This window comes from Lepidothrix coronata, unplaced genomic scaffold (assembly GCF_001604755.1).
Source record: "Lepidothrix coronata isolate B3197 unplaced genomic scaffold, Lepidothrix_coronata-1.0 Scaffold196, whole genome shotgun sequence".
NCBI lineage: Eukaryota > Metazoa > Chordata > Aves > Passeriformes > Pipridae > Lepidothrix > Lepidothrix coronata.
The window spans coordinates 1,765,503-1,780,765 of NW_016690376.1; the positions used below are offsets into that span (position 1 = coordinate 1,765,503).

The following is a 15,263-nucleotide window of genomic DNA, read 5'->3' on the forward strand; positions in this document are numbered from 1 at the left end:
CTTATGACAAATCTTTTTTTCCATGTTATCTCTTCCTGTGCTACGATGCAACTAAAAGAAGGGCACCAGGGCACACTGCAGCTTCCCCTGTCCCTCCACCAATCCCACCATCCAGCTGCAGCCCTCACTAACCCAGCCACATGTCAGGGCAGCACCAGAGATCCTGGGAAGATTAACTTTCACCTACTTTTTGTTTTGCCAAATACCTCCGAGGTCAGGTACCTCTTGCTCCCATTTATCCTCTCCAGTTATCATCTTTATCAACACCCCTGCAGGAACATCCCTGCACCTTAAAGTCTCCCCTTAGCTTTCGACAGCGTTTTCAGAGAAACACATGAATTTAGAAGATAAGAGCTTTCATCAGTCAAGCTGAGCTTTATCCCTTTTTTATCCTGATACTTCAGCACTGCAGCAACTTTGCTTTCACCCATTTTCTCCCAGCTTCTTCCTTCCTCAGTCCAGATGGGAAAACGTCCTGATGACCCCTACGTCTCTGCAGCTCCCACCTTACCTTCACAAGCATCACGTTGCAGATGGTTTTTTCCCCAACCACCCAGGCTCCTTCATCCATTCCCTCTGCTTCTTCAACAGCAGATACCTCTCCCCTTTGATTCTGCAATCCTGAGTCAGTTGGTTTTTTTTTGCCTCCAAAGACATCACAAGCTCTCCCTCCCTATGATTACACACTGACTATCCCAAACCACTTGATCCCACCGACAAATCCACCCCCTCCTTGCCAGGAGCTAACACAATACTCACTCCCTTCTTCCCCTCCCATCCCCTAAAGCTCCCAACTCCCACGTCCTGTGGCCACTCTGCTCTCACCTTTAGCCACCCAGTTTTCTGTGCCCAAGTTTTGTCCCATAACACGACTTTCCCGAGCCTAATACCTGCACGCTTCCAAACCAGCCAGAACATCAGAATCCTCATCCCAAAACTCTCCAATTCAGTCCATATCTGCCAAATAATTTGTTCTACTGCAACTGCTTTCCTCTGAAACCTTCATAAAAAGGTTACTTTTCATAAACTGGTCTTGACAGCGACGCATCAGCATCCCTGTAAGTCCAAAGCAATCAGAGCTGCATCTCCAGGGGCTAAAGCAAGCAGTCTACACTTTCTGTACCTTCCTTCTTGAAGAAAACTCGTGATTGTTGTGCCTAGGAGCACACAAGCATGTGAATGCTAGAATATAACCCCAAATTAAAACAGCAGTGCAGGAAAGACATTTAATATTTGCATCCACAAAACAGTCTCATACTCGTGAAGGAAGTGTTTTTAAAGGATCCATTTGAAAAGAAAAATAGGCTCAGCTTAAAAGTCTCAGTAAATGAACTCTCTGGAAAAACTACTGGGAAATAATTCAGCATAAATACATTATAACATCATAAAACCAAACGTAGCATCTTGGCAGCTTTCTCAGCATAAAAATTCCACCTTTCAACTTAGGCTAAGCTCAGTAAGCCAGCATTTGCTGGCTGCTCATCCTACAAGGCCCTGATTCCTCTCTACACACATGAAACTCTTTATATTTACCTGGGAGAGCTGCTTGCACTGCTCCTTTGCAACAGCTGCCTCCTCCTTCATGGCATTGAGCATCTTCTCTTTGTCCTGGAGCTGATGGAGAGCTGCAGCCGACTCAGCCTTGCTGGCCTGCAGCAGGAGGACATAAAAATGACCACACATGCCACAAGTACTGGCAGCAGGGCAAACTTGAGAGGAGGAAACACACCCTCCTGCTCCCAAATCCTCCATCTGCACAGAGTAGGTGGTACCACCAGTACCCAATCCTGCCGCTAATGGATCCTGGGATCCTGCAGCACCCACTCCATCAGACAGGGAAATGCATTTTCAAGCACACAGAAACCAATTAAGAGAATAAATGGGCTCTTAAGGCCATTGGAAGAGAGCTGCTGCGTGGTAGTGGGGAAAACAAAGAACAGCCATTAAGACAAATAATGGGAAAAGACACAGAGATGCTCAATCATTCAATAATTGAGGTTGTAAGGGACTTCCAAGATCATCTGGTCCAGCCCACACTCAAAGCAGATATAATCCAACAAGTCTAATCTCTTGAAATATCTCACCACAAAGGAAAAAGGAAACACTGATCTGGTGTCTCCTTCCACTTCCCAGGGGAGGCTCCGGCTAATTACACTTCTGCTGGCACACTAACACAGATACAACAGGGAATGGACCCAGAGTAACAATTCCCATGGTCCTGCCACTGGTATACTGGTTCTAAAAACTGAAATAGCTGCAGTGATGGGCACAATTTCTACATGATTGTGCTCAGACTTCACTCAGTGAAGCCTGATGGTTGCCCAGAGGGGGTTGTGCAGTTTCAATCCTTCAAGGTTTCAAGCCTGGATAAAGCCCTGAGGAGCCTGGGCTGGCCTTGGAGCAGGTCGTGCTTCGAGCAGGAGGTTGAACTACTCAGACTTCACTCAGTGAAGTCTAAGCACTGAAGAAGCAAAGAAGTGTCAGTCCCATAAATGCACTCTGAATTTGGAAGGTCTCCTTTAGTGGTATTGTGTATGTATGCAGTACAAAACACCCTGCCTGTGACTTGCATGAGCTACAGAGAGAAAACTATTTACATTTCCATCTACAGGGACCCACATTTTTTGGTTGTACACAAACCCAGGAACTCATTTTGATCCTAAAGGTTTAGCTTTAACACCAAACCTTCCTTTAAGAGAAAAAAACACAGCAAACAGACTGGCTGCTAGAACAGGCAACACCATTCCAAGTGTACCTCTATTGGGTTTTGTCCTTAGAGGTTTTTAAGACCCAGCTGGACAAATCCCTGAGCAACTTGCTCCAAATTCAATGTTGGACCTGTTCTGAGCAGGCAGACTGCATGACCTCTTGAAGTCCCTCCCAACCTGAATTGCTTTAACTTAATTGACACATATCTAGTTCTGCATTTCTCTTTTGGTACATCTGCAGAAAAATTGAGGATTGCAAGATTTCAAGTGTGACAATCAGGATGTTACGAGCACAGAGTCATGCTGAGTCATGGGAAGGAGGAGCAGGTATTTGTAAGATACTGGTGGTCACCATTCTCTTCTGTCTGGAAAACAAGAATTAAAAATAACTACTGAGCTGGCACAGAGGGATTTTGCAGTCTCAGCCTCTGAAGGCTTCAACCAGACTGGATCAAGCCCTGAGCAAGCTGACCTCAGAGCTGGTCCTCCTTTGAGAAGGAGGTTGGACTACAAACCCCTCATGTCCCTTCCAAATCTGAATTGCCCTACAATCCTATGAAAAACATCCAAAGAAGTCACACTACAATGTGTAAACTTGAGAAGAAGAGACCTGAAAAACACAGAATCAGCTGATCAGCCACACCAGCTTTCTCCTAATTTCTGCTGTAGCTTATCCTACTTATACAGTTGGGAAAGATCAGCTCCTGAAAGCCACTAGATAGCCTTTCCCTGTGTCAGCAGCAGCAGCATTCCTGCTGTATTCCTTATTCTCCATGGCCATGTCTGCTCTTTACAAGGGTCAGAGCCCTCAGCCTACCTTGCCAGCCCCTGGGATGGCAGATGGCAGCACACAGGCATCTGACAACTCCTTTCTGCATGCAAAGCAAGCACAGACCAGCTGGAAAGAGTCTTCCAAAGGCAGAACGCACAAATCACGACAGAACATGGACAACAGCTAATCTGACAGCACCTCTTCCAATTTCTGTGTTTAGTAAAGTTTTGTCTCCCCCCACACCCCCACTCCCAGCCATTCACCTTTTGCAAGAAGTCGTGGATTGCACCGGATTTTTCCTTCAGCACCTCCACCACACAGCGGGCCTCATCCTCGGTGAAGATCATATTCTTCATGGACGTCACAAAGTCTTTAAATTTTACCTCAGCATTCTCTGCAACACAGAAGGGAGGGTTTATTTACTGTGGACTCCATACAGAATTATTTATTTTGCCTCGAAACAGCATGTGATGAGGGTATCATTATGCATTACATTTAATTCCAGCCTGAAATGCCAAGAAGCAGGAGGTCAGGAGCATTCAGCAAAAACAACATCTCTCCCATTTAAATCTGATAACAATCTGCCAGCTGATAGTTTGGGGAAAAAAGAAAATCCCACCACTTTGTTTGGACAGTTGGTAACGTTTATAGTGTTGCTAGCAAGAAGACAAAGCAAAACACAGATTTTTGGAGGAAAAAAATAGCATGAATGTGAAAAATTGAAGAGTCCCTTCCAGGGTATTTTGACAGTAATTCAAGCTGAGCTCTCAATTTAAAGGACAGCCTGGCTGAACGAGCACACGACAAGTTAATTAATTTAAAAGCTGGCCCTTTTTTTGATTACATTATATGAAAGACAAAAATATTAACTTCCAAACTTAGACTGAGGGAACTGCTGCAGAAGCAATTCAGCAGTAGGAAGATAAATCAGTAAGATCCCTCTTAATGGCTAAGTGCTTAAAAGAGACAAACAAAGAACAATGCAACTGAACTATGCTCTAACAAACAAAAAACACCGCTCAAAAAACAGGCTGCACGTAGGTAGGTCATTAGGTGGCCCCCTGACTCCAGGAAATGGAAGCACAAGACCAAGGCATCCCATATCCCTGTGAAATATTCACCAGTGCACAAAAGTATGTGAAAGGATGGGAGGAACAAAAACAACACAAGCTTAGAAATGATGCTTGGCTCAGAAACTGTCACGAGGATCATGGAGAAGGTCCAGGTTTCTCACCACAGGTGCTAAACATGCCACTGAAACCGAGCTACACATCAAACCTAAACATCTCTAGAGTCTGAAATACAAATGAAGAACAAAAAAGCAGTAGTGATACTAAGAAATCAAGTATAAAACTAAATCACTGAATAACAGAGCACAGAGAGGGAAACACTGAGAAATTCTAGCACACTCTCCTCTAGTCCTAAATCCAACTTAGTCTTGGTCATAGACTGCAGCTCCCATCCCTGCTGCATTGACATCAGCAGTGATGCTGTTACCAGGAATATGCCAAGCTCCTGAGACCACAGCCCAGCTAGCTGGGAGTCTGCAGCAGCCTGCAGGACCAGCCTGAGCCCTGTGCTCCCTGAAGACAGGAAGACCTTGCCCTTGCATCCAAGGAGCTTACAATTAGAACAGGGGAAGATTTCTATATCAGGACGGCAAATCCCAGCTGACACAGGAGAATTAGGAGTTCACAGAGAAGGTTACAGCCTGCAAAGGAAATGAGAAGGGACGGGTGCACATGAGAGGTTTTGATGCTACAGGACAGTAACATGCAGACATCGAGGCAGAAGCACAAGAGGAGCCTCAGGCATGTTGGAATCCAACCTAGATATCACAAAGGGTCACCAGGAAGCTTTCAAGGGAGCATTTTGGAAGACAAGTCTAAAAAGAGAGGTTCCAAAGAGTGTGGTGAGTGACCAGACAGGAACATTGGAGAACCAGCCTCCTATGCAAACATGAGCAGGGAATCATTGCTCAGCCACTTGGCTTCCCTCTGGCTGCCCACAAATTTGAGGGTCTCACCCCATGGCTCAGTAAGTTTGGCAGGCTTTGAGCAGGTCAGTGGCCTGTTTAAAGCTTCAGGGTGGGACACAATGCTCATTAATCACTCCAGGCATCTGTGGGAGAATGAGGGAAGTTCCCCTGTGCCAACCAATTCCAACTGCACCGAAGGGAAAATTCTGAGTCTTGTTGGGAACTGCCAGACTATCTCCACTGGCAATCTGCTTCAGATAACTGTGTTGCACTGGGTCAGTTCCAGACAGGTCCGTGAACATCCCCAGAGAACACAGGCTGCACTGCCAGCCTCACACAGACTCCAACAACCTGTGCTGAAAGCTCTGGGTTAGAGTCCATCCCTGTTAGCAATGCCTGAACTATCCACTGTGAAACTCTCTCCCGTGCATCTGTGTGGTCTGTGATCACCCATTTGCTCACTGTGGGGACACAAAAGCCCAGTCAGAGCTCAAAGGATTCAGATGGCACAAAGCCCTTTCCACAGTGCCAAAGACAAGGCAGAAAGGAGCACACACAAGAAGAGCATCCTGCAGCCACAAAGGTTTTCCTCAAATCCCTTCTTCCCAGTACATACAACGGGATCCCCCTCCCCACACATTTTCCCTGTTCAGGTTTGCAAGCAGGCTATGCCTGAATTATCAGTTTCTTACCTTTATCTGTTTCGTTCTTCAGTTTCTTGCCACTGCTCTTCTGGATCCCCTCATTCACGTTGTGTTTTACTACTTCGACCGCTTCTCGCTTTTCCAAAGTGCCAGAGTCGGAATTATCCATCAAAGGAATATAAGTAGTTGGTTGAATAAGAGGTTCATCCACCAAAACTGTAATCAAAAGTCCACAGGGTGGGTTAAAGCTTTGTAATAATTAACATCAACATTTTTAGAAAAGGTGCATAACATATTAGAATTGGATTAAAGCATCTCTAACCTCAATAGTTATACTCTCCATTTCTGTTATCCTTCACAGCTTAACTCATTAAATCTCTTCAGGTAAGTCCATTAAATAGAGGTCTCTAATGCATAGTAATTTAATAGCTTAATTTCTACTTCCAAAGCTGCCTTTTAGCATTTTAACAAGTAACAGAGAAGAATCTTTACATTTTGACTTTCATTTCACTTTAATGAGAAAGTTGCACAAAGCCTCAATGAGACTGGTTTATTTGTGGCTGTGTATGAAATCATTCAGCATCCCTAAAGTATGAGTAAAGTCTTTTGTCCCTATTCTGTTAAAAGCTAGTACTTCACTGCCAGCATTTTCACATGGATTACATCACCTGTGAACTCAACCACTTAGGCAGGACACAGAGTAGGGACAGCAACCAGGCTTATTTTGCATGCAGACTCAACTGCTCCTAATGAAGATATCTCAACTGTCAGAGCAGGCTTCAGGCATCATTAACATGCAGAGAGGTTCCCAGAGGTACTGCCTGACCCTGGGTCTCCATTCACACAGCACTGGATAAGGAGCAGCCTCTGTCCAAAGAACTCAAAAAGGAGAGGAAGAGCGACAGACCAGGGACAACAGACACAGCCAGAGCTGGATCTGCTGTTTGCCCAGTCCTGAGCTACACTGCCTGGAGTATCCAAGAGGTTGTGAACAGAGCCATATCCCAGCAGGAAAGCTCACTGACCCAGCCAGCCCAGGCTGCAGGGCTGATGGACAACAGATGCCACACAGCAGCGCAGGGAGAGGAGGAACCGGGTGGGACGCAGGGCTTGGGGCATCAGTGCAAAACAAATATGCACTCCTGGCTGCCAGAGAGCCAGTTATAAAACACTTCTAAACCCTGGCTGCTGTTAAGGAGCAGAATAGGCCAGATGGACCTTTTTGTGCCACCTGCTAGTCTTTGCACTTAAGCAGCCAGCAAACACCTGCAGGTACACTGCAAGCTCAGAAGTGAGGAGAGCTCTCCTCTAGCAGAAATATCCACCATCTAATCCGGTTACCACCCTCACATTTTCCCTTCCTCTCCTTACTAACTTCCCCTCCTTTCAAAACCTCTTTAATGAGACATTTTGCAGTGTCAGTAACACCTGAAATCCCCACAGTGCTGCCTTGGCCGATCCTGATGCCCACCACAGCTCATTTTTGCTCTGTCATTTTGGAGAGGTGGCTTTAAAAGGAAACAGCTTGTGTTCAAATAATGCATGAGCTGTTCCCCTGTAGCACTGACAGCTCAGCTTTGCTGCCTGAGCTGGTACTGACACTTCTTTGCCATGTACAGACAAGTTTGTGGCCCCTCAAAAAAAAAAATGCAATGCACCCATTTCCACTGTGAAAAGCATAAGAACATCCATAAAAGACAGTCACATCCTAGGTTCCCCATCAGTAGGCTTCTTCCAGGAATCATTTGGCAGTTTTTCAGTTATACAGGAACACTACACTGCTTGGAACCCCACCCTGGTCTGACCAGGGCCCAAAACTGATCTGGACCCATGATAACCTGACCAAAGTATGAAGGGAACAGGGAGCAACAGTGTCTACCCCAGGAGCAGCCCATCAGCCTCCAGCTTCATAGCTGTCCCAGTAGAGAAGAGTTTTGAAGCTAACAAGGTGGCCTCACAGATCTTCATAGTCACACTCTGTCCAAAAGCCACAGACACAACAGCACTCATTGTAAAAACTTAAAAAAAGGAAAAAAAAAAAAACAAAACACAAACACAGAGACACACTGAGCCAAGAGGAGACAAGAAACAGCATCTTGGCAGAGAACGAGGGATGACGAACACTGAAGGCCTTGACAGCAAAGACGAACAGTTTGTGTTGGAGCACCAGGCAGCCAACAAAAGGACAATAAGAGAGGAATGTGGTCAAAGCAACCAGCTAAAAAAACTGCAATCTTGTTCAGGGCAGATGATTGCAGCAGTTCCAGACATGCCTTGCTTAGAGCAACTTAAGAGCCTGCTCAGCTTGTACTCTAAGTCTCCACATTAGTCCTCATTCAAGCGTGGATGTTCGGATCCAAGAGAGCTCAGAGGGGTTCACAGCATTATCCAATGCTCAGTGATACCAGATGTTGATAAAATTAAATAGTATCTCAGGCTCAGCAACCTTTCCTACCTGGAATTCCTGCTTTTTCAAATTAAAAGAGTTATTATTCTACGAAATTATTTTCCAGAGGAAGAGAAACTAAAGTATGGATGGCAAAAAGGTTTAACAGATAAGTTTATCTGAACTAAATCACAGTCAGAATTCTCACCATTATCAACTTTCTGCTTCTTGGCAGAGACTTTCTTCTTTCCTGATACATTTTCTTGCTTTATCTCCTGGTGGAGTAGCACAGGTTCTTGCTTTTTGGCAGGAGACACAACAGAATCAGCCTTGCTATCCTGATCATCTGTAAGAGACAATTAAACCAATATGCTCTTCTGTGTATTCTTGGCATTATTTTTAAATCAGTAAATCTGTAATAACCAAAGTCCACTCCCAGGAAAAGAAACTCACATATTTTAAATCAGAACACAAAGTTATCCACACGTACACACACACAGACAATTCCCACATCAGGAGAGAACCCCAAAGGCATAAGAAGGTTTAGCAGAGTGAGGAGCCACAGCACCTACTGATTTTACAGACAGGAATCTCATCTGCAAGCAGAACACACGGCAATGCAAGGAACAGTTTAACAAATCCAATCCAGATTTCACTGTGACAGAGCAGATAGCACGTGTTACCCACATTAGTTTCTCATTTAGAAGTGTACTTTTCCCCTCCACAAACCCACTTGGGCACTTTAAATACACACCCCCAATAGCTACTGGGACTGTGAGAAGCAGAAAATAAAGAGTTTCCCATTAGGGAACTGTTCTTTTGAAAAGCAGTTTCTAGTGAGAATTTTTTTTTATCATTTTGGACAGCCTGGGCTATATTAAGATTCTTGTCAGAGCTGACACGCACAGTGCAGGGCTCTGGTGTCAGCTCCTGTAATCAAGGATAAGACTCAGTTGTTGGCTGCCCTCAGAACTGTGCCTGCAGACCACAATTTAACTGTGCCACAGAGATTTTTGGAGAACACCCACAAACAAGATTTGATACTTCTTCTGTTGGTGGTGGGTGGGACTTTTTCTCTCCATTTTTTCAGAAAAAGAATAATAATAATTAAAAAAAATCTACCACATCAAGCAGCAATGTCGCTCTTTTTCCTCACTCCCTGTGCAAACCTGCTGTGCCTGCACCTCAAAAGGGGATCTGCAAACACCTCGGGTTTCGCTTATTTCTGGAACCGGGTATTTTTATTCTTTTTTCACTTCTATTCATAGTCAGACAACCACACTGAGACCTGGCAGCTGCTGAGGATATGGTCAAGACAGAAACGATTCTGAGCAGTTTTTGGTCTGTTCTATGTTGGGTATTTCAGTTACAACAGCCAGACCAGTTTTAGCATCAGTTCCATTCAATTATAGAGGTGTAGCAGGTGGGAAGCAGCTATAAGTGCTTCTTTCCATGAATCAGCCACCACACACCTCTCTGTACATTAAGCCTGCACTTAAACAATGATTTATTTTGCAGTCTGCTATGAGGGCTCTCTAGATGCCCTCCCTTATCAGAGCAACCACTCTTAGGACTCCTTTTTTTTTTTTTTCCAGAGCTTGGCCTCAGAATGCACACAGCAAACATCTAGTAGGTTCTTTCAGGTAATCAAAGTTTTGACAGCTTGAGAGCAAAGCAGCCAAACCACAGAGCAAAGCAGAGATACGAGCTACTCTGTTTCCCTTCATCTTCAGTAGAGGAAAGCAAGGACGGGAGGAGGAAAACCAGAGCATTGCTGCCAGATGATGAAAAACGGAGGGGGGGGAAAAAAGCAATAGCTTGTAAAAAAGGAAAAGGTTAGAAGAGGGCTTTGCCCCGGAGAGATCAGGCAGAACAGTTGTGAGAGACACTCTGTGGCCTTGCAAAAAGCAGAACACAGCTTTGGCGTTCTGTGCAAGAAGCATATGCAACATCAGATACCCATTCCATTTTTCTGCTTCTTCTGCCCAGGCTTCTTCTTAGCTGCTGTTGGTTCAGATGGTGGAGTGGGCTGTTTTGTAACAGGGACTGGATCTACTTTCTTGCCTGAAGACTTGGATCCTTCCGAGTCCTTAGTTACGTGATCATCCTGACCGGCCTTGTGCTTCTTCTCCTTCTTCTTCCGTTCCCTGACGCCGGCCGGTGCCTCGGTCGCGCCCGAGGGAACGGGGGTGACGGTGACGTGCTCCTCGTCTGTGCTCAGGGCATCAGAGAGCTTAAAGTCCCGAGGGGCACTCTCGGAGTCAGACTCGTGGATGTTCCCGTTCTGAGCTTCTTTCTTCTTGTTCTTCTTCTTCTCGGTTTTCTTTTTGTCGGCCTTGGTGGGTTGGAACTTTAGGTCCCTTTTCTGTTTCGCCAGGACCTCATCGTACAAAGTCTCTCTCATGAAAAGGTAGAAGAAGAGGAAGATGACTGTAATAACCACACTAGGAATGAGGATGATAAAGTAGGTAGACTCGTAAAACTCCATTGTGCTTTTTCTTAGCTATAATTCCTTAAAAAAAAAAAAAACCTAGAGGGGGAAAAAAGAAAAAGAAAAAAAAATTAGGTTTTGAGCAGGTTTTTCCCTCGATATCATTTCCTCCAGTGATTATAATAATAAAAGATTTCTCATTGTTATAGAGTAGCCTTAAAGTGACTTTAATAAAATTACCAAACTACATCAACCATGGAACAACTTCTGGAATCATTTACCATTCCCTTCAAAGTTGTTAACCTGGATAGGAAGAACTGCAATTTGCCAGACTGCTGATCTGGGAAGAGAGCAGTTCTCCTTTTCCCTTGCTTTTCCTCACTCTTCCTTCCCTATGTGAACTTCATGAAGCTTTTGATTTCGGAAATACATGAGACAGCACTTTCAGAGGCTGTGAAATAAGGACCAGTACATGCACAACACCGTTTTGTTGGGGTTTTTTTTATAAATCAAACATAATGAATTAAGATCTTTATCTTGGCAAGTGGGAGTTAAGTTTCAGCTTCCTTTTGTTCCCAGACTTATGACAGCTTCAGAAGTGGAATGAGGGGAAGAAAGGAGAGAGCCCTGAATTTTAGTCAATCATAAAGAATCAGGTATTTTCAAAAACTGCTTTTTGAAGTCTAAAACCCAACTTCAAACCCACGAAAATTCCATACATTTATAGGAAAACAGGAAGACCTGTTACTTATTTTGCACATGTAACAGTGTATAACTTCCAGGACACTTACAGACTAGATGACTCCAGGATAATTTGCTGAAAACATTATGTCCCAAACATTAGGGGTTTTTTGATTTTTTTTTTTAAAGCAGGAACCACAGAGTTAAAATCTGGCTTGTCTTGACCCCACAGTTAGGGATTTTTAGCTTCATTCTAACTTTCCCCTCCCCCCTTTCAAAACTAATTGCTATGAACAGACCTGGATTTTTGCAGGTAGAATCCAAATCCTCCTCAGACTGTTTGTTCCAAGGAAAAAGAAAAAAAAAAAAAAAGCACCAGACATTGAATAAAAAATGAAACAAACATAATCCAAACTCTAATTAAGCAAATACAATTCCTGATTCACCACCTCAGTTTAAAAACCACCACGGGAAGCACGTGCTTCAACTACATTTTCCTCTACACAAGAAAAGACAACTCTTCAACTCAAGTGTCCCTTGGGAATGGAAGGCAAGGGATTTAACCCAGGTTGCTCAGAGTATTCCCTGTGCTGCCTAGGAAAAGCAAATAGTTGTGCCTACCCAGGGCACAGGGACTAAAGTCCATGGAGAAGTTGGGTGGTGCAGGAAGAGGACAGGCTCTCCCTGCTTCTGGGCTGACAGGGGATTAGTCTATACTTATTTAAGGCTGTTTTACCTCAATTCCCAACTTTTTTTGGAAGCTGCTACCACAAACTGGCTTTGCCACCCTGCCACCCTGGAGAGAGCTCCATGTGGAACCTGGCTCTGGTTCCAGAGGGAATTGCTGATATATATAAGAAATTCTAGACAGAGAGGAGTTACTGTGATAATATATTTGTACAGTGCATTGAGCAGCAGAAAAAGCAAGGATTGGGAACTCTAATTTGGCTATTAGGTTATACAAATAAAAGAATAACGTTTCAATACACTAATTATTCATCAGTTGTCTTAACATTAAGTCTCCTCCCAGTTTTGTATTTATTTTCTGCTCACTGAAAAGACTCGGGTCTAAAATTACATCCAGCACAGAAAGTTTCAGAAGGGCTCAGAGGGATGGGAGGAAAAGCTTGTCTTTTGGGGAGAAAAAGCACAGATGCTCAAAACTAAGCTCGGGCTTTCAAAATGATTAATTACAGCTACTTGATAAACCCAGCTCCCTGCACTAAGTGATCTAATATTAGTCATCTCTTGAAGGAAGCAGATCTTGAAAACTTGTCTCAGCCAAAGTCAATATTGAATGCTTACGGGAAAGGCTAATCCCCAAAGTAAATATGTAATTAAGCAGATTTTTTCACAAGTGTAATTAAGTTGATCATTACAATACATTACTGCAACAGTTACAATACCCAACCACACCGAGCCCGGCACAGCCCATCTCTGCCTTGCTGGGAACACCAGCACACAGCTGGCCATGAACTCCTCCCATGGCTTTGCCAAGCCAGGACTATCCCACCCTGCAGCCGTCAGTCCCTACACTTTTCCCAGCATCTGACAGGAGATGCTCAGGTCAAATCACACGCTCAGCATAAGACGTGTTGGGAAGGGGTTCGAGGCTCAAGGGTCAGGAGGCACAGTGGGCATAGAGGAAGGACTTTCACAGAAAGTGGTTGTTGCTCTGAGACCAGAGAGGAGAGGACACATTTAAAAGCTTCAGCTGCTTCAAGAGGAGCCATAAATACATAATTACAGCAGCTAGTCTGGGTGGGGAACACATGTCAGACTAGCTGAGGTCTGATCTCAGAGCTGGATGAGCGGCGCGAGCTCTGCTGAGTCTCCGTCCACCACCCTGTTCTCCCCTCCCTGCGCTTCCCTCCACTGGAGCAACGGGATCATCTGCTGGATCTGGAGCATGACACTGCAATGATGAGGTTCAGAGCCTCACCAGTTACTGCTCCTGCCCTCCTCCTGCTCATCAGGGTGAAGCAAAGCACCCTGGACCTTCCCACCCCAAACACTGATCAGAGGCAGGCAGATTCGCCTCTGAAGTCCATACACAAATCCAATTCCTCACACAGAAGTAGGGTTAAAAAAAAAAACAAACAAAAACCTGAACCCAAATAAAAGTCTCAGGATGTAATTAGAATTGATTAAGCACACCCAGGAATGGCAAACAAGAGCTCTCGCTATGATGGTCACACACTTATTTGCCATCTCAGCCCAGCAAAGGTATTTAAATCTCACTCTAGGAGGATGCCACTGCTGCTGGCTCATATACAGCACAAGACAACATCCTTCACCATCCACACCTTGCCAAAATGTCTTTATGAAGTGGCATCCTTGCCATGGGGTAAATCAGCAGTGTTTTGGCTCACACACAATTTCCAGTTGTCCCCCGACAATCTACAATTACTAAAAATGTTTTGTCATTCCCATTTATACTCCTGTGTTACATTAAAAAGCCATCTAGGAAAAAAACAGAAGCAAACTATAGAGGGAAAGAAGTATTCTATGCCATGCAAAAAGAAACAGGATGAAGAAGCTCATTCTGATAAACCAGAAAAAGCAAATGCTACATTAACTTTAACATACCTTCACATACCAGCTGAACTGCTCCTCAGAATTTAGTTTTACCATCCCTCCCATTCCTGTGAGGAGACACCCTCATGCAAAAAATGCATTTTTCTCCCTGCAAGTGCTGCAGTGGGACTTTTATCACTCACAGCTCCCTCAGAGAAGTCCCCAGGGCAGCTGCTCCAGCTCCCACTCAAACCCACAATCCCAGGCAAGGCACACCCGGCAGGAATTGCACTGCACACCCCCTCACTGCTGCCTACGAGAGGCACAGCCACTTCAGCTACGTTTGAATTTCAAGGCATTTGGTTAAATACTCACCTTTCACTCGTATTTGATTGTATTTGATTCTTAACCTGCTGCTGGTCACGTTCCTCAGAGCCCAGCGCCCGTGCCAGGCTCCCCCCTTGCAGACACCCTCCCGTCTCATCCATAAATTCAAGAACTCACAACATCTCTTTAGTCATTCTGAAAAAGGGGAACAAGCCTCATCTGTCCCAGGCCGTGCACAGACTCTGCTACTGTTCCCATCCTGCCTTTAACAAAAGAATTGCACTTTTGTTCCCTAAACAGAGCCCGTGCCACAGAAAAACAGCTATTTCTGAACTCCAGCGCAGTACTACTGCTGGCACCTGACTTCCCCTGCCTGTTAATGTTGCCCTGGATTTTCTAACACACCTTTTTGCATTTAAATCTCAAGTTTCACCCTGTGCAGATAGCACATTTCACGGGATATTCATTCAGTTTAGGTCCAGGGGATTAGCTTACTTGAGAAGACAGAAATAAATTATAGCTCCATCTGGCTAATGAGTCACTCGTAGCTCAGTCCCAGCACATGAAAAGCACGGCTTCTATAAATGCCTGGGTCCCAAAATGCACATTATCTTCAGGGATTTGTGCCTCTTTGAAAAACTAACATTAAAAGGGGGGAATATAGGTACCAAGGTGATTTTTTTTTTAAATATTAAGCAGTTTAAGAGATACCACATACGATTTAGCTAAGGCAACAGCTCCTTTAATTGGGATATTTTCCCTGGGATTTTCTCAAGCTGGCAAGCAGACTAAAAGCCCTTGCATCCAACAGTCACTAGG

General features: G+C 44.5%; 1 protein-coding gene across 8 annotated transcripts in view; it reads right to left on the reverse strand.

Annotated features, from left to right (window-relative positions):
* Positions 1-14,622, reverse strand: part of KTN1 (kinectin 1) — a 56,760-nt gene extending 42,138 nt beyond the window's left edge. For 3 of the 8 annotated variants that reach the window (XM_017831763.1, XM_017831766.1, XM_017831762.1), the window contains exons 1-7: positions 14,493-14,621; positions 11,900-11,936; positions 10,448-11,018; positions 8,697-8,834; positions 6,151-6,318; positions 3,744-3,874; positions 1,534-1,650 (exon numbers count right to left, since the gene is read on the reverse strand). In XM_017831763.1, coding sequence (XP_017687252.1) covers positions 1,534-1,650; positions 3,744-3,874; positions 6,151-6,318; positions 8,697-8,834; positions 10,448-10,976 — 1,083 coding nt within the window. In that variant the 5' untranslated portion in view covers positions 10,977-11,018; positions 11,900-11,936; positions 14,493-14,621. Of the gene's footprint in view, positions 1-1,533; positions 1,651-3,743; positions 3,875-6,150; positions 6,319-8,696; positions 8,835-10,447; positions 11,019-11,899; positions 11,937-14,492 lie in introns of all 8 variants that reach the window. The other 5 variants (XM_017831768.1, XM_017831765.1, XM_017831764.1 and 2 more) reach the window with 4 other exon arrangements.
* Positions 14,623-15,263: the final 641 nt, after the last annotated feature.